Genomic DNA, 25,078 nt, shown 5'->3' on the forward strand with positions numbered 1-25,078 from the left:
TCTTGGGAGTTGTGGGATCGAGCCCCAAACCGGGCTTCACATTCAGCACAGTCTGCTTGGGTTTCTCTACCATGCAGGCAGGCTCTCTCTTTCCCTCATAAATAAATCTTTAAAAAAAAAAAAAAAAAAAAAAAAGCAGCACTCTGAGTCTTCATATAATAATGCCATCATTCCATGTCAATGCTCTCTAATGAAACCATTTAATGACTGTTTTAATATTTCACTTAAAGCATATGATATGATGTAGTTAACAAATCACCTATTCTTATAAATGTGGGTGATTTCCTAGTTTAGGCTATTATAAAGCAATCTTGCTATGAAAATACTTTCTTAAAATACATTTATGTGTATATTTGTCTGGTGGTTCTCTTGGGATAAATTAGTAGAAATGAAACTGCTAAGCCAAAAGGCATGAAGCCCACCATCATCCCCTTTATAGGTCTTTTTATTCATATTGTCAAATTATCCTCCAAAAAGTTATTTCATTTTATTCTTTTTATTTATATGTCATTCAAAAAAATATTTATTTTGTGCCTACTTTCGCTAGGAACTATCAACACAATCATCATGAACATATTAGACACGGTCCCTGCCCTCACGGAGCTTACAATCTAAAGGAAGAGAGAGACGCCCCCACCCACACTATTACAAATTCTTCATTATAAGCTGAGGTCAACAAAGAAGGAAAAATATGGGGCTTTTAAAAAATCACAAAAATTTTAGAAGAATTTGATATAGCCTGAAGGTCTGGAAGAGTTTCCCTGGGAAAAATACGTCTGAGCTGGGACTAAGGTTTCTGTTGTAAATCATGGAAAACCAGGTTGTAGAGAATCCTGGATGAAATATTCTAGGCAAAGGGAACAGCAAGGACAAAGCCCCTGAAAAGGCAAGGAAGAGGACCCATCTGAAAAAATGTAATGAAGCAGCTCATTATGGCTGAGGCACAGAGGCGATGGAAAGAGTAAGGCAGGGGCCAGACCACACAAGCCCTCCAGCAGCAGTAGCAACTGGCTTCTTCCACTCTCACCAGCTGGTAAAACCAACATTCAATAATCTGGGCTACAAAAGTCACATGACAGTCAAAGCCAAAAAAACAAACAACTGAATAATGACACAATAAAACTATAATCAGAAAAATGGATGTAAATAAACTTGATCTGAACAAGGAATGTACTTTCAATCTGTTCCAGAACTTTCAAGCATACAATGTTATGTCCTATTTTGAACAATACAACTAGCTAAATATGACAGTTTAACAGTTGTCTAAAATACCTGCATACTCCTGGAGAGCAAAACACATGAAAAATTCTCTGACTTTAATATATAATATGCTAAAACTAAGTCAATTAAAAAGTTTTTAAGTTTGTCAAAAGAAATTTTACACTTGTATTTTATTTAACTTGGAAATCATACATGTTACTTAGGTTCTACTCTGGAGAAAAAAGTACTCCATTGATTTTCAAAGACAAATTTTCTTTACTCTGACGTTGATTATCTTACAGAAATAGTCTTCCAAATAAATAAGACTTAAAATCAGTATTTTAGTATTTTTTAAAATAAAGTTTTAGAAGACAAGTACTCCTTTTGCAGTGTTTTTATTCAGGTATATATGCAACTATCATAATTTAAAGGACACTTTTTAGTAATTAATTAGACTATAAGAAAAAACTGTACAGAAAGTTTGTACCATAAAATTACATCCCTAAGTGATCAGTGTCCTCAGTAATGGAGAGATAAAGAAGCTCAAGAGGGTCACTGCTCAGCAACCTCTTATAACTAAAGATAGCAGAATACAATCTGCTATTTGTAAAAATGAAGAGACTGCATAAAAGATATCTTTCAAATATTCCCTACAGAAACATGGAATGCCTATTAAAATGACATTGTTTATTCTGTATAAAATATCCCTTCTACCCTCTCAAAAGCTTTTTTTTAAGATTTAAAAAAAAAAAAAAAAAGCCATATCCTTAAGAAACATCTTCTGAAAATTATCTCAATGCCAGATCCAAGTTTTCCATTATTTACTGTCCTTACCAAAGTTCACCTGCATATTCCAGAGGAACTTTCTAAACTTTACTGTTGATTAGCCTAGTCTAAAGTGGAATTCATTAGCAATAAATAATACATAAGACACAAGCTAAGATATTCCTCACAAACATACTTTGAAATAGGTGCTTTTGAAATATAAATATAAATTTCCAGACCATTATTATTCCTGATTAAACTCTAGATTTAAAAAAAAAAAAAAAAAGTGAGGTTTTCAGACCAATGATGTGTGCAGCTCCTCATGACACAGTCATTCAAGTTTCTCATCTGCAAAACACAATGCAGTAAATTATCAGAAGGGGGGAAACAGCAGCCTCATCTGGTGTACAAAATAAAAACCATTAGCATTACAAAACACATACTGCCAAATTTTAAAGGTTGCACACTTTGCTGAATAAACTCTTTAAATCCTCTTGATTATAAAAGTAACATTAAGATCAACATAGAAAACCTGGAAAATAAAGAAAAACAAAAGGAAAAAGTATGCAGGCACATGTATTTCTTATTTATGTACTTGTATATAATAGGAGAAATACTGAAAGAAAAAAACCCCAATACTAACAATTCTATTTGAATGGTAAGGTTACAGGCATACTTTTTCCTAAACAAAATTAGAATATTACATTTGCATTTTAATCTTTTGTCTACTTAACATGTAGCATGGTAAGCAACTCTGATTTGGTGCAGGGAGGGAATTACTTCTGACTTTTAAAATCCTCAAACATGGTTTTAACAATATATTATATGGATGTGTCATCATCTATTTAACCACTTCCCTACTTTGGGACACTCACATTATTTCCAGTTTTTTGACATAACAAACAAGACTGTCATAAAGATACTAAAAACCTGTAACATTTCTGATTATGTTCTCAAGATGTATTTCTAGAATTACTATGTTAAAAGGAAATTTGAAATGGCCAAGAATCACCTCCCAAAAAATCCTTTGTTCTACAAGATTTTAACCTATATAAAATTCACAAAACTTATAGTTACATAGTATATGTTTACAAATAAATGTTTTAAGTCATAAAAAACTGAATATCTGAAAAATCAGAAATCATAATAACAGGAAATAGAATCACTATTACGCTTTAGCATACACTCATTGAAAAAATAAGTTTAACTTAATGCCACACTAGATACTTAATTTGTTCCAAGTCAAAGAACAGAATATTAGTACCGGGGGAAAATGAAAAGTTATCTCAAATAGTTAAGAAAAACAAAGGATCAGACAATGGAAGGGTAAGCCCAGAACATAAGTTTAGGACAAAGACCTTTCCTCTAATAAATTACAAATACAACAGGTCTCCCTTTCTCAAAAAGCAATTTAAAACCCAGTTATTTTTCCCCCTTCACTTTAACCTTTGATATCTACCCTATTTAAATTTTCTACAAACAAGAATTTTGTAGTAGTTCCCAGATAATCGTTAGCTCTCGAATCTCAAGAAGACTAGTTTCTTAAAAGCCCAAACCTCGGAGCGCCTGGGTGGCTCAGTGGGTTAAAGCCTCTGCCTTTGGCTCAGGTCATGATCCCAGGGTCCTGGGACTGAGCCCCGCATCCGGCTCTCTGCTCTCTGCAAGCCTGCTTCCTCCTCTCTCTCTGCCTGCCTCTCTGCCTACTTGTGATCTTTGCCTGTCAAATAAATAAATAAAATCTTAAAAAAAAAAAAAAAAAAAAAAGCCCAAACCTAATACTTGCAAATAAAATGCTAATGTTTCAGATTTGCAAAAGGAGAGAACTTTTCTCTTTCAGTACTTACTCAGCATGAGAAAGTTTTATTTCTTCCCTTTGTCTTGCAGAATAATTTAGGTTCCCCCCTAAAATACAAATAAGCATAGAACTTTTTCTATACAACTATTAAAAATAAAATTCACACACACACACACACACACAAGCATTGGTATACCTTAAAGTAACAGAAAAGGCAATGGGAGATGACAAAGAAATGGTTTATCTCCTGGGGCCTTCCCAAGGGAAAAAATGTTTTTTAAGAATCTTTATATGAGGGCGCCTGGGTGGCTCAGTGAGTTAAGCCTTCGACTCAGGCCATGATCTCAGAGTCCTGGGATCGAGTTCCGCATCGGGCTCTCTGCTCGGCAGAGAGCCTGCGTCCCCCTCTCTCTCTGCCTGCCCCTCTGCCTACTTATGATTTCTCTGTGTGTCAAATAAATAAATAAAATCTTTTTAAAAATTTTAAAAAAAGAATCTTTATATGATACAAATACAAATAACCACTTCTTAATTTGAGCATTTTTTTTTAAGTTTGGATCTACATACTTCTTTACATCTTGTTAACTCGGGCATTGTATAAATAATCAGCAAATAGTGGAAATTAAGAGAAAAGAAAGGAAATGACCTAAAATCATTTAAACAGCAGGTATACACATTTTACTAAGTACCTAACAACCTTTAGGGGCAACCTCATTAGAAAAATTAATAAGAGTAACATCAAAATCTTATACAGAAGAAAGAAGTACAAATGCATTTAAAAAATACTAGCAAAAGAAAAAAATCTGTAACACCTCATTCTGTATCAAACACTTTCAACCTTAAAATACAAACTATAACTATAAATTTGCTTACTTATTTTTTTATTAACATAAAATGTATTATTTGCTTCAGGGGTACAGGTCTGTGAATTATCAGTCTTAACGTAATTCACAGCACTCACCTCAGCACATACCCTACCCTGTGTCCATAGCCCAGCGACCCCATCCCTCCCAGCCCCTCTACCCACCCCCCACTTCCACTTACTAATTTTTTTAAATATGAAACAATAACACAGTAATGGCTTTAGGTCATTTTAAAACTGCCATACCTCCTTATGCTAACATAAAAAGAACATCTAAAATTTTCTATTACAAAACTTAAATTGAACTGGCCAGAAAGAATATGACAATGATTTAATAAGTCTGAAGTTCCAAAATGCATAGTTCTATGTTACATAATGAAATGTGTTTCCATGAACATATGAACAGATTGTCATTATTACATGAACTAAAGCACTGGCCTCTAAAGAGGCATGCAGACAATCCAGGGACCCCACAAGATGATCCACTATGGTTGAAGAAGAAAATGTCTGAATTCTACTTACCTCGGGCACGATTCACCACATAGAGTAAGACCACAGATAAAAGTGACACTGCAAGTGAAAAAATCACAAGGTCCTTAAAAAACATGTACCTCTTCCCAACAATTCCTATGTAATCATAATTACAAAGTAAAACTCAGATAAATCTTCATTGATTGGCATTTAAAAATAAAAAACACTATTCCCACTATATTCCAAAAAGTACTAAAAATTATTTACACACCATTTTTTCCCTGTGGGCTACATGAGCCCAGGGATTAGCAGGACCAGAAAAAAAGCAGCTGAGAGAAGGGAGGGAGCTGATCCACCCGGAGATCACCCCTGCTGCTCTTTACTCTCCAGTTTAAGTGTTAGTTCTCCTGGTACTTCCAAAAACTCCTGCCAGCCCCCGACTGTTTATCTTTTACAGAGAACCAAACAGAAACAATCCTTTGAGGATTTTAAGTCTGAAAACACCACGTCCATTTTACAATTTAACCAAGTGTTAGAAAGTGGTCATTTGACTCCCAGAAGCCCAGAAAGCCCAGAGCCAGTAGAAACCTCAGAAAGTCATGGCTTGTCTTTTTACCTTAACAAGGCACACTAAATTTACTTAAGGTTAATATGGCAACAAAAACATTTTTAAATGGCATGGCATTTGGTTTAAGAACCAAATATATAGAGAGTTGTGGATTGAAATTAAACCACACGTCGCAGCATCAAAGAGACATACACTTCCATGACCTAAGTATTTTGAATTCTACATGACTCACTTTTTAAAAACAAATAACGTATTTTTAAAATTTGATGTGCTTACTTCTAAAATTATGGGATAATAAAATGTATTCAGACACATCATAAACCACATTTCAAGTATAACTGTCTTTTATTCATGTAAATGTAAATGATAAAATCATTGCTAGGGTTTGCCATTTTAAACACATGTTAAAGCATAAAAGACAACTTGATATGTTTATAAAAATTTATAAGATGAACACAACTATCTGTATGGTGAAGCCTACCACAGGAAAAATGTTAATTTATTTTTGTAGTTTTCAACAGTTTCCTTATACTTCCTATTTTTAACCAATAAATCATTACAGGTAAATGTTAAGTAACACGGCCAAGAATAAAAGCAACATAAAGTTGCCTTATGGATAAACCATGAGCACTCACACCTGAATCCTATCAATGTCCACACACTCACACCAGGGACATACTTACCACTCTTTAAAATGGATTCACTTTAAAGAGGATAATGTTTTCTAAAAACCATAAATATCTAAAATAGAATACGAAACAGACTCTACTACTACTTTTAAAAATAAGAATCTCCTTAAAAAAATGCCTGTGAATCTTCACAGAACCAGAAAGCCACCAGCTGGGAAACTCTGATGCACAGACTAAGAAATAGGCAATCTGGGAGATACATCTTAGGGATTTGGTTTAAAAGAGGGAAAAAGAGAATAATAACAACAAAAACCCAGAAGTATAAATGAAAACATTGTTATCCATTAAAAGAAACTAAATGTTGCCATATCACATACTTACAAGAAACACAGGCAATGAAGAAAACTTCTAAAAACAAATATCCCCGAGTATCCAATATCATGCCAGCAATGATGGAAATGATTGCCAGCCCAAGATTCTGAATGGACTGCATGCTATAATTCAAGAAATATAAAGACACATCTTCATACACACAGTAACAATTCACTTTTAATATTAGTATCTATAAATGACATACTATTAGTGTTAAGAGGTGTTTTTACCTAGGGACGACCTGATCAGGTATTTTCATCCCATGACTATTTCTGCTACTAGATGTTATGCTCAGAGGTAAGGGAGCCTGTCTTATTAAATGCAATATAAGCTCAACATTTTCCTGTTGATTGAAAGTTAAGAGCTAAGCGAATACCAACCATGGGTGCAGTTTCCCCCTTTTGCCCTTTGGGTCAAACACCAGAACTCAAACTTTTCACTAAGAAGCCCTCAGATAAAAAGGCAGTCAATGGCAATGTCAGAAATAACTTCTGGGTTAGCTTAATCCCAACTCTCTTGCTGGAAGACTGGGGCATTTCTGTTGCCACAATAATATCACAAGTAGGTTAACTGACTTTTCTGGTGGTTTCCAGGTTCATAGCTGTCCCAGAAGCACAATGATGACTAGGTTCAGGAGACCTGGAGTTTCATATGATAATTAAATTGCTATAGCAGAGAGACATTATGGTGTAAACACTTACAAGCCATATGCAGTTCCCAGCTGGTGTTCAGGAACTACAAATGCCACCATCGGCCACAATGCACAAGCAAGCAACGAATAAGAGAGTCCCAGGAGACACTGCAGAAAGTGACACAGAAAAATGTAAAAGTCTTTTAACATTAACCAAAAGGTGATTTTCCTTTGATGCAGATTAGCCAGAGTGACATAACAGCAAATATATGAACATTCATGCAAATTTTATTGCAATTTTGCTAAAATTCATTTGATAGAAAGAAGTCTAGACACTAACAGTATCCCTCTAGTGACAAAACACACTATCTTAACCATTTTATATTATATGCACATATAACTTACTGGTCCCAGGGTACAATCAAGGACTAAGCAAGAAAATAAAGCTAATTTGCAAAAAGTTACTACCATTGTTTCAGGCAAGGTAATTTTCCAGTATTTATTAACTACAAATTAAGCAATCAAGGCAACATCACACCAAAGTCCATTATCTTACTTCAGATCATCAACACCGAACTGGAGGGCAAGGCAAAAAACTATCACCTAATGCTGACTTTTTCTTTAGTTAAAAAAGAAACCTTGTGGGGCACCTGGGTGGCTCAGTGGGTTAAGCCGCTGCCTTCGGCTCAGGTCACGATCTCGGGGTCCTGGGATCGAGTCCCGCATCGGGCTCTCTGCTCAGCAGGGAGCCTGCTTCCTCCTCTCTCTCTCTGCCTGCCTCTTTGCCTATTTGTGATCTCTCTCTGTCAAATAAATAAATAAAATCTTTAAAAAAAAAAAAAAAGAAACCTTGTGATTTAAGTTTAAATAAGATCATCTACACCTATCATACTGGCAAAGATTGAAATTGGGCCAATGCCCACCATAGCTAGAATACTAAAAACACACACACATTCGTATATTATTGGTAAAACTATAAATCGGAAAGAACTTCTTAGAGAAGAAGTTTCACAATGTCTATCAAGATGTTAAATATGCAAAGCCTCTGCTACAGCATTTATACCTCCAGGAATCTGTTTTACAGAAATTTTACTAAGTGTACCACAAACATATATACTCAAAATATTCTTTTATTAATAGGTAAGAACTTGAGCCTGTGGTCTTTAAATTGATATTCTAAAGGACAGTAACAAAAACCTGATGATGAATTCATTATCACTTTTTAACCGCCTAAAGGTCAAAGACAAAAGAATGCAAAATCATGAACCCCGGGCTGACAGACTTTTCTTTTTTTTTTTACGCGCCACCTATGATGGAAGAATTTTTTTAAAGAAATACAGGAAAATAAATGGAACTGGTAAGCAATTTGGCTTTTAAAAGACTACTTTATTTCAAATTCTATTTCAGCATTGAGATTACTGTGTTAAATAAGCCAAATAAAATTTAAAATATCTTATTCATTAATAATTAACATTTATTTACTTTAAAAATAGTTATTTTGTAGAGACTGCAATCACAGCAGAACTCAAACTTCTCACTACTGTCTTGTTCTTCCTACTGTCACAAGCTCTGTTTTCAGAGGAGCGGAGTATGGCTCCTGATGTAAACTTGACAGAGTCCTCCCCGAAGCCCTGTGCCCTGTGAGCGTCCGCAGTGACATTACCATAGCAATCCAAGGGTTCCACAACGTGAAGGCCAGCATGATGTGGGCAGCAAGAGTTGTCACCACGGCACACAGAACCCAGATGATGTTCTTTCCTGTTTTATCCACCAGGAGCCCAAATATTGGGGACATGGGAGCTGATATGACATATACAATACTGCCCAGAAAATCAAAAGATATTTAATGAAATGTATCACAGCTACCAAAAAAAAAAAAAAAAAAATCCAAAAATTTCCTAAAACCATTAGGCAAAGCAAATCCTAGCTCGTTTAATTAAGCTATTCTTCTAAAATTGTCATTAGTAAACAGAAATTTAAATATTAAAGAGTGGTCCAAGATTTCTTCGATTTTCCATTAATGCATAGATGGTCTCTCAGGATCGAGTGGCAATATGCTCTTGGTTTCAGATTACAGATGTTAAGTCACATGCCTTGCCTCCTAGAACATTTGCTTATAATTAAAGATGCACACTATGCACACAATAAGCACTCAAGAGAATTAATGAAATACCTGTTAATAGCACTTGCTGCCTGGGAAGAAAATCCAAATTTTTCTGTAAAGAAAACTCTAAAATACAGAGAGAGAGAGAAATAAGCACTTTAGAGAACTATTCTGTTTTTAATAATTAAAGGCAAAATGAAACTAAATAAAAGTAACTCTAAGTTTACTCAACTTTTTCTTCTTAATACTGTTTTCCCACCTTATATAACATTCATCTTTAAGCAACTGGCACTAAAGCTTTAGGGTTTACATAAATATTTCACTAGTTAAATAAAATACGCTGATGTGGATTTTTTTCATTTTATTATTCTTTCTTAAAACATTTTATTTATTTGAGAAAGAGAGATAGAGAGGGACACAGAGAGCACAAGTGGATGGGAAGCACGGAGGGAAAGGAGAAGCAGGCTCCCACTGAGCAGAGAGCCCAATATAGGGCTCGATCCCAGGACCCTGGGATCATGACCTGGGCTGAAGGCAGACGCTTAACTGACTGAGCCACCCAGGCACCCTGACTTTTTTCATTTTAAATAAGCACCAAACAGTATGCATAACTTTTCAGAAAACCAAATGAATTATTACAACATAAAATTAAGAGTGCTTCTTTTCCTTAAAGTGGGACTGGACAAGTTCTTTGCAAAACAGAGTTTCAAATTATTGAAAACAGTCTGAATTTAAAGGTTCTGATTATAAAGACACACCCCTATAAACACACTCACACACTGCTCTGTTCGAACAGCTGCCATTGGAAAGGAAGAGGTAAGTGGTAACACAAAAAAGAATTTGATTTTGAACCCTGGCATAATTACAGTCCTAGCAAATGGAAATGTGCCCAGGCATAATTAGCCAAAGTACTGTTTCCATTCTCAAGAATAGGCTTCCAAACAAAAGAATAAAGAGGAAATTAAAAAAAAAATACCCATCTGTTACAAAGCATTAAAATAAATCTACATTAGGCATCAAAAACTATTAAGTATTTCATCAAAAAAATAAAAAAATAATGAAAGTTATTATGCCAAAGAGTAAACCTTAAGATAAGAAAATCAGTTATATCCCAGGATATAAAATAATTCCTATTTAAATATAATCTATAACCAAAAAATCAAGACTTATAACTAACAAAATTGTATTTGTGTGATTAAATTCTCATTATAATTTAGCCAACAAAAATGCAATGCTACAGAATACTCACTTCCCAAGTCCGATAAAAGGGAACACTGCCACATAATAACAGACACAGATGATAAATATCAGCCAGAGGGGTAAGGAGAAGTCCTTCACATCAGTTAACTTAATAACTTCACCTTGAAAAGAAAAGGAAGAAACTATCAGCATAATTTTGCATAACTAGGTCAATATTGTTTTTATCATGTGATTAACCTTTGCCATCCAGTTTATAAAATACTTTTCTCAGTAAATTATTGGAACATAGCTTATGGGAAAACTTAAAAAGACATTAGAAAAAATAAAATCTAATATTAGTGTCTACTCTCCTGCTGTCTTCCAGGAACACTCATCATTTTGCAAATACACAAAGTGCAATCAAGAATGCAAATTCTGCCAAAAGCACTTAAGGGGAAAAAAAAGTACCCCAAAATTTAGATAAGTAGGAACAGATTAGAAAGTAAAACATGCATTAAGCCTCACTGGACTTATAACACTACATTAGGAACTTAGCTCGTTATAAATTATCTTCAAAGGTCTGCAAATCCCCAAAATCCCCCTTTTCCTGCATTTAGACCTACCTGTTTTTCCTTGTGCTTTATGAAGGATTCTCTCTGCTCTCTGATCCAAGTAAGCGAGAACCAAGGCACAGATTAATGAAAGAATACATGTTATACCCCCTACAATAAAAAGAGAGAGAGAGAGAGATTTTTAAAAGAGAGCAACTGAAGGTTCCCAAGAGGTAGTACCGTAGAGTAACAACAGAAAACTTAGCAAATGAAACAGATGGCATTTAGACACACTGAAGAAAATCCTACAATTACTAAATCAGGACAGAAGGAAAGAAACAGCATGTGATAAGTACTCAACAAACAAAAGTCACTCTTATTATATTATTTCCTAGTAGAAGTTTGTAGACTAGAGGGAAAAAACTAGAACATACTAGGCTAGTCTTGTAATGCAGAATAAGACTTTAAGAAAGTGGATGACAGCTAGCAAATCTGTACTAATTTCTTAACTAAGTCTAAGCACTAATTATTGACAGATGCCAAAGGGAAAAAAAACTATGAAAGCAAAGTCTGATTCTGTGATCATCGTATCTTCCTCTTGATTCCTTCCCAAAGTCTGTAACCCTTGCTCCTACCCTTTGGCAACCCATAGGGTCCCACCCTCCCACAGCACAGCTAGCCAGGCTCTCCTTCCTTTGTGTAATCAGCTCACTAATTACTCACTAATGCTGACCTGATATCATTAAAGCAAATCAGGATAAAAAGTAAATAAAGTTTATACTTCTCAAGATCTTTAAAAGAAGCTCAGTAAAATAAATGAATCTTTAATTACATAATCTTTAATTACATAATACAGTCTAGCTGAAAGTTGCTAAAATAAAAGTCAGGAGATACAGGTTCTACTTCTGCCACAAGCTGAATGATAGTGAACACAGAACTTAATCTCTCAGGGCTTCAACTTCTCCATTTGTAAAATCAGAGGCTCTGACTTGATGGCACAGATCTTTTCTGGTGCTAAAATTCTTTAAAATTCTCAAATTCTCCAGTGTGGAGAAGACTGGAAGGAATACTAAAGAGCATCTGAGAGTTAAGAAAAAGAGGCTTTAAATAAGGCAAGGGATCTGAGAAGGCAGGAAGGAAAGGAGAAGCCTCTAGATGCAGGTTGCCTGTTCAAGATTTCCTCTCCACTGCCCTCTTTCTACCAAGCTATACCAAGGAATTATAAGGAATAAAAGATGGCACAGAATGTTCACCTCACCATCCACAGGTCTTTGTAGGGCTCTGCAAGTAACCCTCTTACCCATTATGGGGCACAGTTACAAAAATCCACTGCTCAGAGAAAAGCACAGGGAATTCCAGAAGGCCTCGTATGTTTCTTAGTGATCCACCCAGCAACCATCACAACCAAGTCTTACCTAACAGAACTTAGGGCGAGAAGGGACCTATACACTTTTAGTCTAACACCTGAAATTTTACAAAAAAGAAAACTGAGACACAGAGGTTAACTTCCTTGTCCAAGATGACAGAACTAGTTACAGCTAGTACTAGAACCCAGACTCCTGACTCTCAATTTAGTGGATTTCCCACAACATTATATCCCTTCTAACTTCTCTAAAATCTTAGCTCCATAGTACTGTAACGGAACCTTGATCAAAAGGAAATAATCATCTCTCTGCTACAGACTAGTAACACCTTACATGTATAAAGTCAGTTTTCAGAGTTTTCAAATATACTCTCTTATTTGCTCACCATGACAACGCTGGAGTAGACAAGGTGGGATAAAATCCTCCATTTTAAGAAAATGGAAATAGTAACACAAACTGCGTGAATGATTCACTATTTCTAGTTAGGTCCAAGAACTCATGAACTATTCAGGAAAAACTACAAACAAAGTGGTCTAATCCCAATTCCAGTGTTCTTCCTGCTCTGCCACATAGTTCCTATGACATACTTTCAGAAAAGATAAAACAAGGGACAAAAGGATCCACTAACCAATCATAAGTGTGACCCCAAGGGTTGTGTGACCAGCAGAACCCAATGAAGCTTCAACCTTAGAATACAGCCATCCCATGAGATTCATGTTTACTGTACTTCCCTGAAAGAGAAAGAAAAAACATTTCATTTACATATACTCTGCCTCATTCAATAAAGGATATGAGGTGGCTAAGAGAAACAGGTCAAACAGGATCCAGATTAAACAAGAGATACATTTTTTTTTTTTAAAGATTTTATTTGTTTATTTGACAGACAGAGATTACAAGTAGACAGAGAGGCGGGCAGAGAGAGAGAGAGGGAAGCAGGCTCCCTGCTGAGCAGAGAGCCCGATGCGGGACTCGATCCCAGGACCCTGGGATCATGACCTAAGCCGAAGGCAGCGGCTTAACCCACTGAGCCACCCAGGCGCCCAAGAGATACATTTTTTTAAAAAACATGACTAGGAAAAAACTAACAAACTAAGATAAACCCACAGATAAAATTGCTGCACACAAAAAAATGCTAATATGTAGAAAATGCTAGTACCGAAAACAGCACAGTACATTTAGAATTTTCTAGCAGCAAAAGCAAAAATGAAACAATAAGTGACAAAATTCACAGGGTACCTAAGAATAAAATAAACTTTCACTCAGAAAAATCACAGCCTTTGCTTATAGTTTCATCTAAAAAAAAATTGATCCTATCCATAAAAAGGCAATAAAAGTTATAGAAGATAATATCCTCATTCGCTTGTTCATTCAGCAATTATTGAGCCCATCACTGTTCCAGGTACTGGGAATATAACAAAGGACAAAACAGAAAAACCTCCAGCTTTCATAAAGCTTACATTTCAGTGGAGTAAAAGAGGTAAAACATGTAGCATATTAAATTGTGGTAAGTATTTTTAAAAATAAAGGAGGGGAGCAGGGAAGGAGAACATAAAGCGAGATTGTGCCTCTGAGTAAAAACTTGAAGGAAACTAGCCACATGTGATCTGGGGGAAGGACAGAGCATTTAGGCTGAACGAACAGCCAGTGCACAGATCGTGAGAGTGCATACGGCAGCATGCTCAAGGAACAGCACGGAGGGCAGAGACTGGAACAGTGTAAATGAAAAAGACAGAACATGAGATGATATCCCTGAAGAGGAAATGGTGGGAAGACTGGCTATAGGTAATAATATGGGCTCCTGGCTTTTATCTATGTAAGATGGGAAGTCACTAAGGTGTTTTTTTTTTTTTTAAAGATTTTTATTTTAATATTTGACAGAGAGAAATCACAAGTAGTCGGAGAGGCAGGCAGAGAGAGAGAGAGGGAAGCAGGCTCCCTGCGGAGCAGAGAGCCCGATGCGGGACTCGATCCCAGGACCCCGAGATCATGACCTGAGCCGAAGGCAGCGGCTTAACCCACTGAGCCACCCAGGCGCCCACTAAGGTTTTGAGTAGAGAAGTGTCAGGAATTCCATGCATTTTAATAGATTTGCTCTGGCTGCTATAGTCAAAAGAGACTACAAGTGGGAATGAAGGCAGAAGTGAGGACATAAATTAAGGGGCTACTGTAATAATCCAGAGTGATGATGGGTCTTGGTCTAGGGTAGCTAGCAATGGGCATGGTAAGAAGTGGTCACAATATGGATGTATTTTGATGGTAAAACCAATAGGACTTGCTAATGGAAAATACATGTTGAGAGGGGCAGTAATTTAAAATCACACCTAAGGTTTTGCCCAAGCAACTGGAAATCAAGAGTTGCCCATAACTGATGATGAGAAAACTGCAGCATAAGCTGGTTTGGGGGGGGTAATAGGTAGAAAATCAAGAACTGACTTTTGGCCATGTCAGCTGTGATGTGCCTACTAGACATCTAAATGGAAATGTCAAGTAGAAAGCTGCATTATAGGGGTGTGGAATTCAGGGAAAAGGCCTGGACAAGTGATATAAATACAGGAGCAAAGACAAGTTATTTAAAACTGCAAAACTAGGTAAGATCACAAAAGATGGGAAGTGTCAAAAGAAAAGAGAAGATATCCAGTAACCATGCCTTAGGGCACCCCCACATTTACAAGTTCAGAAGACTGAGATAGATCTAGTGAAACAGGCCAAGTAGTAAAGAGAAAGACAAGAGGGAAACTATGAGACTGTAGTGTCCTGGAACCGAAGAGAAGAAATCAAGGTAGGGGGAATGTCAACTGCACTAAATGCTTTTATTGACAGGTCAGACACTAAAGACTGAGAAATGAACATGTCCTCAGCAATATTCTCACAGCAAACACAGTAGTAAATTTCACACAGCTGTTACTTAAAAAATGCTAGCCTATGGCATTACTCAAATGAGCAAAAAGGTATAAATGGAGACTTACTGGAAACCTTCCTCAATATCACTGAAAATAAAAGCTTCTCAAAGACAAGGAAGTTGCCTTAAAAATCCTTTAATCCTAAAACGCCTAATACGATATGGCTTAGCAAGTCCTCAATAAATATACTTTGAAATAATGAGCTTAAAAGAAACAAATGACAAATGAAAATCAAAGGGGTGCTGGACTCCAACCCCCAGTAAGATATAAAAAATGAAAAATGCCCTGCCTAAAGGTAGAATGGTAACATAACAGATCAAGTGTCCAAAACCAGACAAACTCACAGCTCAGCCTATAGGAAAATGAAGAGGTAAAGCCAGAATCTCTATGATCATTCTGAATATGCACAGGGAAAAGGGAAGCACAAAAGCATTGAAATTCCATCTACCCCAGCAGCTCTGTAATGAAATCTTTTGGTCCCATGCTTCTCAAAAAGACCCTAAGCACAGAAATCAGATCAAAGCTGAACTGCCCTGGCTAAAGAGGAGGTGGCTGCTTGAGGTCTGGTTTACTCTACCTCATCCTCAGGTCCTTCCATCACCCCAGTAACCTCCACCCTGCATTCTCAAAGCCCCTGAGATTCCTTTCTAAAAACTTAGGGCTCCTCAGAATGCAGCTCAATGGATGAGAGCTAATTTGTGACCACACAGAAAAGAATCTGAAGACCACCAGAAGCCACAATGATGTCACCAAGATTGTATCTTACTTCTTTCTTCGATAAGTTATTAGACAATGAAATTCACAAGCTGTCACAGACATATCTTGACCTCCACAAGATACATAATGAAGTACTTGTGGATAAAATTTAGACAATATGAGAAAACACACTAGCTATGAATTACAAATTAAAGTCATATTTAGGTGTTTCCACTCAAAAATGATTTTTCTAAGTAATAATAGTCTATACTATCAAAGCTATAATAAAAAGGATCCTTTCATATCCCATAGATGGGGGATGTAAACATCACTGACAGGATAATACGAAACTACTAACCTAAGAAACCCTAACAAACCCTCTTGATTCAATCCCATTCCTAGCGACCTAGCTTCAGGAAACAGAGACACAGAAAAGTTTTATAGTGTCACACAACAGCACTATCTACAATGGTTGAAAAATTAGAAAGAACCTACATGTATAAAAATCACAAAATGTTATGAAAATTACATGTATAATGAAATAGTACATTAAAAACTTTTTGTACTGAATTTCTTCCCTAAGACTATGGTGCATCCATTTTCATGCCATTAGCTAGTCTTTGGAACCTTCATTTTTCAATGGCAAGGGTTTTTTTTTTTAAAGATTTTATTTACTTATTTGACAGAGAGAGAGAGAAAAGATCACAAGCAGGTGGGGAGAGAGAGGGGAAGGCTCCTCGTCAAGCAGAGAGCCCAATGCGGGGTTTGATCCCAGGACCCTGACATCATGACCTGACCCGAAGGCAGGGGCTTAACCCATGAGCCACCCAGAAGGCAATATTTTTTTAAAAAAACCTCTACTCATAGAAGTTTATAAGGAAAAAAACCTAACATGGTCTGAGATGGCCAAACACTTCACAGGTTACATTAATAAAAGTACAATGTTGTTTCCCTGGGTACCCACTATCAGACCAAACCTGAAACACCATGAACATCTCCAGGTTCCAAATGCCGGGGAAGCATTGGTGGTTCAGTGGTAGAATTCTCGCCTGCCAAATGCCGGGGAAAGTACTGAGTGGCTACAGTACGCCCAGGCAGAGGGGAGCACCAGCACCACGGAGCTGAAACCCATGTTATGTGGCTTAGACAACCACAGGAAATGAGCATGTCTGACAGAGAACTTAAAAGTTGCCTTTATAAGCAAAGTGCTAGTGCACGAAAGAGGAAATAAATATTAACTGGAGGGCAAAAGAGGGAGCAATGAGAAAAAGCTACTTGCAGAGGCAGATTTTATCTCTGCGTGAGGCCAAACTTTGCAAAGTTGACTGAAGTACAGGAGCTGCTCTATCACACAGTGAGCTTCCAATCACTAGAGATGTGCAGGTTTCGTCCGGAGGCCTTGCATACCAGGGAGTCCAAAAATGGGCAAAGGAATTAGATGACAAAACCTGTAGGATCCCTCCCAGTGCTCACATTCTTTTTAACTAAGGAATGCTCTAATAGTATTTTTAGACTGTTTCCTAAGTGCAATAAGGTTAGAAATGCCTTAAACTAAAGGTAAACGCTATCAAGACCTAATATGGCAAACGAAAACATATTTCATCCCATTATTTGTAAGAGATGATTACAAGATTAAATCTCTTACTTTCTGTTTGGCTTCATTAGGTTTGTCATACTTACAATTCTAGCCATACTAAGCTGGAGTCCAAACACCAAGTTTAATTCTTTGCCTTTAAACCAACTCACAGCATATGTATTCTGGGCAACTGCTAAGGACTCCCCACCGATCCTAAAAATGAGAAAAGGAAGAAAAATTACTGCTTTTACAGAAACACCACAGTTAGCAATGCAAATTTAAAATTTAGATACCCCTCCTATCAAAAGGTTGGCTCTATTCCCCACCCCTGGATCTAAGTGGGCTTGAGACTGTTTCAATTAATATAGTATGGTGGAAGTGGTGCTGTGTAATCAAAGCAGACATCTGCCTTTTCATTCAAACATTCACACTTGAAGTCTTTAGCCATCTTGTAAGAAGTCCAACTACCCTCAGCACACCATGCTATGAGAAAGCCAAGCCACAGAGAGAGGCTGCATTTAGGAAATGCATCCAGCAGAGCTAGTCTTCAAGCTGTCCCAATCCCAGAATGAGACCCATGAGTCAACAAGCTTTCAGATGATTCCAGCACTCAACCTTCCATGAATCTTTTGAGCGGAGGCTCTAGACATCTGGTGCACAGACAGGCTGTCCATGCTGTACCCTGCTCAAATTCCTGACCCACAAAGTCCACAAACACATTGTAACAGCTCTATAACACTAAGTTTTGGGGAGTGTGGTATGTAGCAATAATAAGCATGACCTGTAATAACAGGAGTCTGGGTTATACCACCACCTATGCTATATAAAATGTTCATGGGGGAAGAGTGGTTCATACTTTGTGGAAAGACAAAAAGGCACATTTTTCAGGTCAATACCTTCCATACTTCAAATTTTCCTATTTCCTGGGTTTTAACTTCTCGTTTTATAACTTTTTTAAGACCACTCCCCCTCTAGGCCTTTAGTTAGGAGATTCTCCTCCATATCCTAACACTGAGTCCTTCTCACTCTGTCCTAATCCAAAAATACTCCCATTCTCTTTTCCTAATCCAAACCCCTGACTGATGTCAAGACATACTTCATCCATGAGGCCATTTCTGACTACATCTCTATCTCTGGATCCCTTTCATATTTTTATATACAGTTTGTTTTCTTCTCTTTCACTTAGAGCACTTTGGTGGGTATATCATATATGTCTACATGTCCCCAGTACTTACAAGAAAGCTTAAATGAGTGATGTCATCTGCATCTCTCAGGGCAGGAAGCCCAAGGCTAGACTCAGAATGAACTTACTGAACAGACATTGAAATTCATAAAGAATAATCATTCTATTGGTTATTTTGCTCATTCAATCCTCTTTAACAGGGTTCAAAAGGACCTGCACGTTATCCACCAAGAAATAGCAAAATGTCCATAAGTCACCAACCTAGAAATGGTTGGTCTATACTTTTCTAAATGAGGTTTAAATCAGTCTTCAGTACAACAAAAGACAAAACACCCAGGAAAAATATCATTTCTGGAGAACAACTTAATATTCAAACCCCAAACAGAGTTAACTATGACCACTCAAAATTGTTGCTCACTTTAAAGGAAAAGTAAGACAATAAACATTCTTGTGTATATATATAGCTAGATTTCAAGGATTTGAGGTAATTCTCCACAACAGACAGTAATATATTTTTGTGAATCTTTATTAAATTGATAGTTAAGCAGTGAAACAGTAATATATTAGGATGAATGAAATTATTCATAACTTACCCAAACACAAACCTTCCAAATTCCATCAGCCAAAAAGCATTAAATATTCCACCCAGAGCAAAAATCACCTACAATGTAGAATATAAATGTAGAATCAATGAAAAAGTAAACTTAAAAGTATTCAAGAGAAATAAGCAACTTATAATGAATCACAACTTCTATAATAGTCTTAACATTCCCTCTTAGTAAATCTGTGAAATTTAAGTACTAATGTTCAACTACCTCAAGGCTTAAAATGGACTATACATGATGCTACACAGGCATTTGTGGACTCTGCTTAATTAAGTCAGGCATTCAATAAACACATTTTTGCTGGTGGAATTAGACAAGAATTCAAAAGTCACTGTTACATAATCAATGAAGGTTTTGGACCCTCTCACCTGTCCAATGCAAACAAAGCAGCTAAAAATAATGGTGCCCCATCTGTTAGAGAGAGAGAGAGAGAGTATGAATTAAGAGTATGTCACCAAAACCCTTCAGTAATAATTCTTCAGTCTTCTTTGACCCCTATATTCCCTCCAAGGAAAGAAAAATGAAATACAGGTCTGCCTCTAAAGTCAGCAGCTTTCCCAGGCTAAATGTTAATCTGGAGAAGTCTTGACTTCTAAGGGGATTCAAGGCTTCAGTAATGGCATGTTTAACTTAAACCATTATCATCTCTCAAACAAACAAAACTTGTCAAATAATCTTCAAGAAGTTCCTAGGGTTCCCACTTAAAAATCAACATTCTTGGGACACCTGGATGGCTCAGTTAAGTGTCCAACTCTTAGTTTCAGCTCATCATGATCTCAGTGTGGCATCATGCATCAGGCTGGCATCGGTCAGGCATCAGGCTCCATCCTCAGTGAAGAATCTGCTTAACATTTTCTCTCTCTCCCTTTGCCACCTCCCCACATGCGCATGGGCATTCTTTATAAAATTACTATTAAGAGTTTAGAATTTATTCCAAGATTAAGTAATTTTAACTGGTCATAATTCCTGGTAACTAAAAACTCTTTATTGATTTTTGGTTTTGGATTTTTTGAGTATAGTTGATATGGTATTTTAATACTTTCAAGTATACAACACAGTGATTTGACAAGTTTATACATTATACTGTGCTCACCAGAAGTATAGTATCTGTCATCACACAACACTATTACAATAATATTACCTATATTCCTTATGCTGTGTCTTTTATTCCTGCAATTTATTCAGTCCATAACTAGAAACCTGTATCTCCCACTTCCCTTAACCCATTTTGGCCAACCCTTCAAGCCTTCCCTTCTGGCAACCATTAGTTTGTTTTCTGTATAGGTATGATTCTGTTTTTTGTTTATTCATTTGCTGGTTTATTTTTTTTTTTAGATTCCACATATCAGAGAGGTCATATGCTATTTGTCTTTCTCTGTCTGACTTATTCCACTTATCACAGTAACTAAAAGGATAAATACAAGTTAATACAATTACGAATCTGCCTACTCACACATTCTATACTTCAAATGTCTGTTTCCCCAGAGTAATAAAACGCCAGTATTTTAAGAGTCCTTAAAGATTCTATGAGTAAACCATACTTAGGAAACTCAAATCCCTCTCCATATCCTTGTGAAATGGCCATTCCCACATTCTACTCAATGTTCTCTAGCACTAGAAAACTTGCTGTAGTCCCAAGGCAATTCATGGTCCCTCATCAAACTGATCAAGGAAATTCTTCATCATACTAAGCAGAATCTGTTCCCCTGAAGTTTCCATCCCTGATTCCATCCCTTCAGACTAAGCAAAATAAATTTAATTCCTCTTTAATACTTAACCCTTCAAAATTTTTAAGTCCCCAAGTCTATACACTTTCAGTTTCTTCAATCCTTTTCCATCAGACATGGCTGGAAGATCCTTCATCATTTTTCCCTCTGCCTTCTGAAAATATTCTGCATCCCTCATGGAAGTTTCCATTAACAATATATACACAACCATAAGGATGAAAAGTGACAAAGCTTAAAACGCTATTCCTTCCTCAGCATCTAACAGAAGTGGCCACAAAAAGTTCAATGCCCAAGGGCAGAAAGAGAAAATCTCACTGGGACTGTGAGAGGCAAATACTATATATGTGCCAAATACTATACATCTTTCTCAGTCCTCATAACTACCTTGTAAGGCAGGAATTATAACCATACTTTACCAATAAAGAAACTAAAACTCAGGAAGCTAGCAGCAGCTCAGGATAGGAAGTTGAGCAAGTGGCAGCAATGGGATTCAGACCCTGGTTTGCCTGATTCTATATAAGAATATAATTTGTACTTTTAGATAACTGAGTTACCATATTTCATGAGTAGTACTTACTAGTTCCAACCTTAACTGAAATACCAACCAAGTTTCAAAAGCCAATTCCAGGAATATATAAAAACCATTAAAAAAAAAACTAATGTAGATTATCATAGTCAATACAGAATTTTAGTCAGTTCTTTATAGAAATACCTTAATCTAGTTCTATGATTTTCTAGTAATATTTTACACATAGGTGAGATGTTTTTCAAGCTTACCGTATTCCAAATACTCGGTCAATCAAAAAGCCACCAAAAAAACACAAAACTACATTTGGCCAAGAATACCAGGCATATAGCAGCATGAATTTCGTTGTATTCACCTGCATATCCTATATGGGAAGAAAATGAAACTATTTTTTTTCCAAACAGTTACGTTTATCAACAAATCAAAACATTCTTTTTGTGTAGGACAGGCATTTTCATAATCATTTGTAGTAACTAACTGCTTTAAGAATCCCATGACAGCTGTGGCCCCTCCCCCAGAAAACTGGTCACACCTAGGATCCATGGAAACTTGATGGATCCACATGCCTTTCAGAGGCTTCAGGGAGTCCAGGATCAATTAGATCCCCCATTACTAGGACCATCTCCATCTGCATCTGCCTGTATCTTCTACATTCTAATCCCCATTATACTATACACACTGGTGCTCTCCTACCCCAACATGGAAAAAGATAATCTTAGTCCATCTCTACCCACCCACCACTAAATCCTACCTTCTTTCCCTTTCATTCTAGAATGTGAAGGGTCAATCTATTTCTTCCTGTCCAAAGGTAAAAATCTTAAAAAGGAAAAAAAACTATCTAAACACACAAGAAACTATAAATATTAAATGTATTTTTACAAAACCAAACTAAAAATACTGACATGGAGAATCCTCTGCAGTCGGCATCCACATTTTAAAAATGAAGGAATAAAAAAATAAATAAATAAAAATGAAGGAATAAAAAAGACTTATTTAAGAAACAAAAAGCTATTCTGCCGAATCATTTGTCATTCAGATGATTATGCAATTAGAAAGTGAACAAACAAAAATCTGCTAATAATTTTTGGCAATTTTGTGGAAATAGGACCTAATTAAAGTGTAAAACAGTATCTAGTCAGAAGTGCTATAAAGTCTTTGTGGCCACTCATTCCAACTCAGGAACACTCTTTACTACATATGGATTTAACTACAGATGTTAAAATGATTCACTGAACAATGTTTCAGACTAGGCAATCTGAGACTTGGTGATACTTCAACAGCTCACTCCAGAGAAGCAAAGTGAAAAACCAACTTACCCGTTTAACCTGAGTCTGAAGGGCAGCAGGATTATCATAGCAAAAATAGCTGCCTAGAATAAGGAAGAGCAAACATTTTGTAAGTGCTAATACTGCCCATATAGAAGTTTCAGGTTGCAAATATTACTCAATCTTTTCATTTACTTTCAATGTTTATATGAAGGGCTCCAGGACTGACACCACTGACCATTTCCCTTCCACTAATATTTTCTGCTCCCTATTAGTCATTTAAAAAGGGAATATTACTTAGGGGTGGGTAGTTCAAGCTCTCTGAATTCCTTCTTAACAGTGTATCGAAAGCTTTGACAAAATAGGGATTCCCTCACATTTATGGCCCCAGGGGGCGAGCTGCCAAGCCTCGGGGACTTCTTGAAGGGCAAAAGAGTGGGACAAAACTCGCCCAGCTCAGTCCCCTAGCCTCTCCTAGATGCCGAACGGCTAGCAACGTCCGCAAACTTGAATGGAGTCGCGAAGGGGTGGGGGAGGAAGTTCAGGAGTTTAGGAAGCTGCACTGAGGCCGCGTGTCAGCTCTGAGCTCAGTGCGGATTTCGGGGATACCACACAACATCAGAACTTTGGGATCATCAGCCCCTCCCCACCCGGCCAGATGCCTCACCGAAGCCCAGGAAACACATCAGCAACAGCACCAAAAGCCGGTGCGCCAGGCGACTAGGGTCGCAAAGGGCCGGCAGCGCTCCAGGGATAGGAGAGATGGCAGCGGCACCTCTGCCAGCCTCACTGAGGCCACCTTCCAGCAGCGCTCGCGCTTCCTCATCGTCCTCTTCCATTGGGCCGGGGTAAGACCAGGACGCGAGATTAACTCGGAGAGAAAAGCAGGCGCCTAGGAGCCAGTGAAGTCCGTGGTCACGTGGCCAGTGTGGGTCACGTGACGCGGCGGCGGATCAAGCAAAGCCGAGATCACGTGAGTGGCCATGATCACGTGGCGAGCAGCACCCGCCCGGGAGGTAAGGGGGAGGCGGTGTTTCGCCATTCGTTCTCTCTGAGATTCTGTTAAGGTTCCCACCTTCGGCCTTCCACCGTGGGGAGCACTGTCTTTCTGTTTCCTGCCTTGCCCTCATTGCAGACTCTGCGCAGCTCCACCGGGAGAGATGCGGGCCTTGCGTCCGCTTCGACGCCAGGGTCCTGCGTGATCTGATGTGGGCTGGAGACGACCCGAAAAGACGCGCCACCCTTCTCGCAGCGTTGCTCTCCTCCGCCTCTTTGCTCTCCATATTAACACATTTGATTGAATACCTATTGATATGTCCAGTGGCATGCCAGTACTGGGATACAAATGAAAACGAGACGAGCTCTCAGACCTCTTAAGAGTTTACGGTTTAGTTGGAAACAGTGACGGAAACTTCTGCTTTAAAGAACTAGGATGAATAGATGAATGTGGTGAGAACAGTGACTTAAATCAGCACTAAATTTTATTGACATGCCAGGGCAGGGCATGTGGGAAAGGGAGAACGGGTGCACAGTTTAATTAGCTTTAGAGAAAGTAGCATAGAGGGGATGGGAAATGCTGAAGCTGCTTGAGGTTGGTATCTAAACAAGATTTAGTAAAAATGAGCCGGCCGTGCTGCCTGTTTCAGGGGATGAGTTACGGGGAGAAGGGGAGAGGTGGGTAGGAGGGATCATAAAGATGCAAGCATGAAACAGAACTCTGTGTGTGTGTGTGTGTGTGTGTGTTGATTTGGGATTGTGAGAGAAGGAACTCAAGAGTAGAAACACTAAAGGTGTTCCATGCAAGGATTTCTAGCAGAATAGCAAAAATACAAGATTTGTGTTTTAAAAATTCAATCAGGCAGCATCATTCGATCTCCAGCCTTTGTGCGTGTTTCCAGACTTTACAAAAAGAATTTTGAGGGTGAATCCTAGAGGTCTAATTACAGTGATGATTGCTAGGTGTAGGAATATCAGAGGTGGCAAGGGCCTACAGTGGGGAAATAGGGATGGAGCAATAGAGACGATAAGTATTTAGGAGGTGGAATGGGGATGACTTTGTGAATAATAGCATAGAAGGTTTGAAAGAAAAGGATTCGAGAATGTCTCCCA

General features: G+C 37.5%; 1 protein-coding gene across 5 annotated transcripts; it reads right to left on the reverse strand.

Moving 5' to 3' along the window:
- Nucleotides 1-1,106: 1,106 nt before the first annotated feature.
- On the reverse strand, nucleotides 1,107-23,907 carry MFSD1 (major facilitator superfamily domain containing 1). Of its 5 annotated transcripts, XM_059391657.1 has the most exons (16): nucleotides 23,637-23,907; nucleotides 23,021-23,073; nucleotides 21,956-22,068; nucleotides 19,820-19,862; nucleotides 19,440-19,507; nucleotides 17,768-17,876; nucleotides 13,120-13,222; nucleotides 11,200-11,298; nucleotides 10,647-10,758; nucleotides 9,467-9,523; nucleotides 8,957-9,113; nucleotides 7,364-7,461; nucleotides 6,672-6,784; nucleotides 5,145-5,192; nucleotides 3,810-3,867; nucleotides 1,107-2,313 (listed from the first exon to the last, which is right to left on the reverse strand). In XM_059391657.1, the coding sequence occupies exons 1-16, from the start codon at nucleotides 23,806-23,808 to the stop codon at nucleotides 2,310-2,312; spliced, it is 1,407 nt and encodes a 468-aa protein (XP_059247640.1). In that variant the 5' UTR covers nucleotides 23,809-23,907; the 3' UTR covers nucleotides 1,107-2,309. The 5 variants fall into 5 exon arrangements, with proteins under 5 accessions (XP_059247640.1, XP_059247642.1, XP_059247641.1 ...); XM_059391659.1 differs by lacking the exon at nucleotides 21,956-22,068 and having other exon boundaries at nucleotides 23,637-23,725; XM_059391658.1 differs by lacking the exon at nucleotides 1,107-2,313 and having other exon boundaries at nucleotides 3,806-3,867.
- Nucleotides 23,908-25,078: the final 1,171 nt, after the last annotated feature.

This window comes from Mustela nigripes, chromosome 2, assembly GCF_022355385.1.
Source record: "Mustela nigripes isolate SB6536 chromosome 2, MUSNIG.SB6536, whole genome shotgun sequence".
NCBI classification, from domain to species: domain Eukaryota; kingdom Metazoa; phylum Chordata; class Mammalia; order Carnivora; family Mustelidae; genus Mustela; species Mustela nigripes.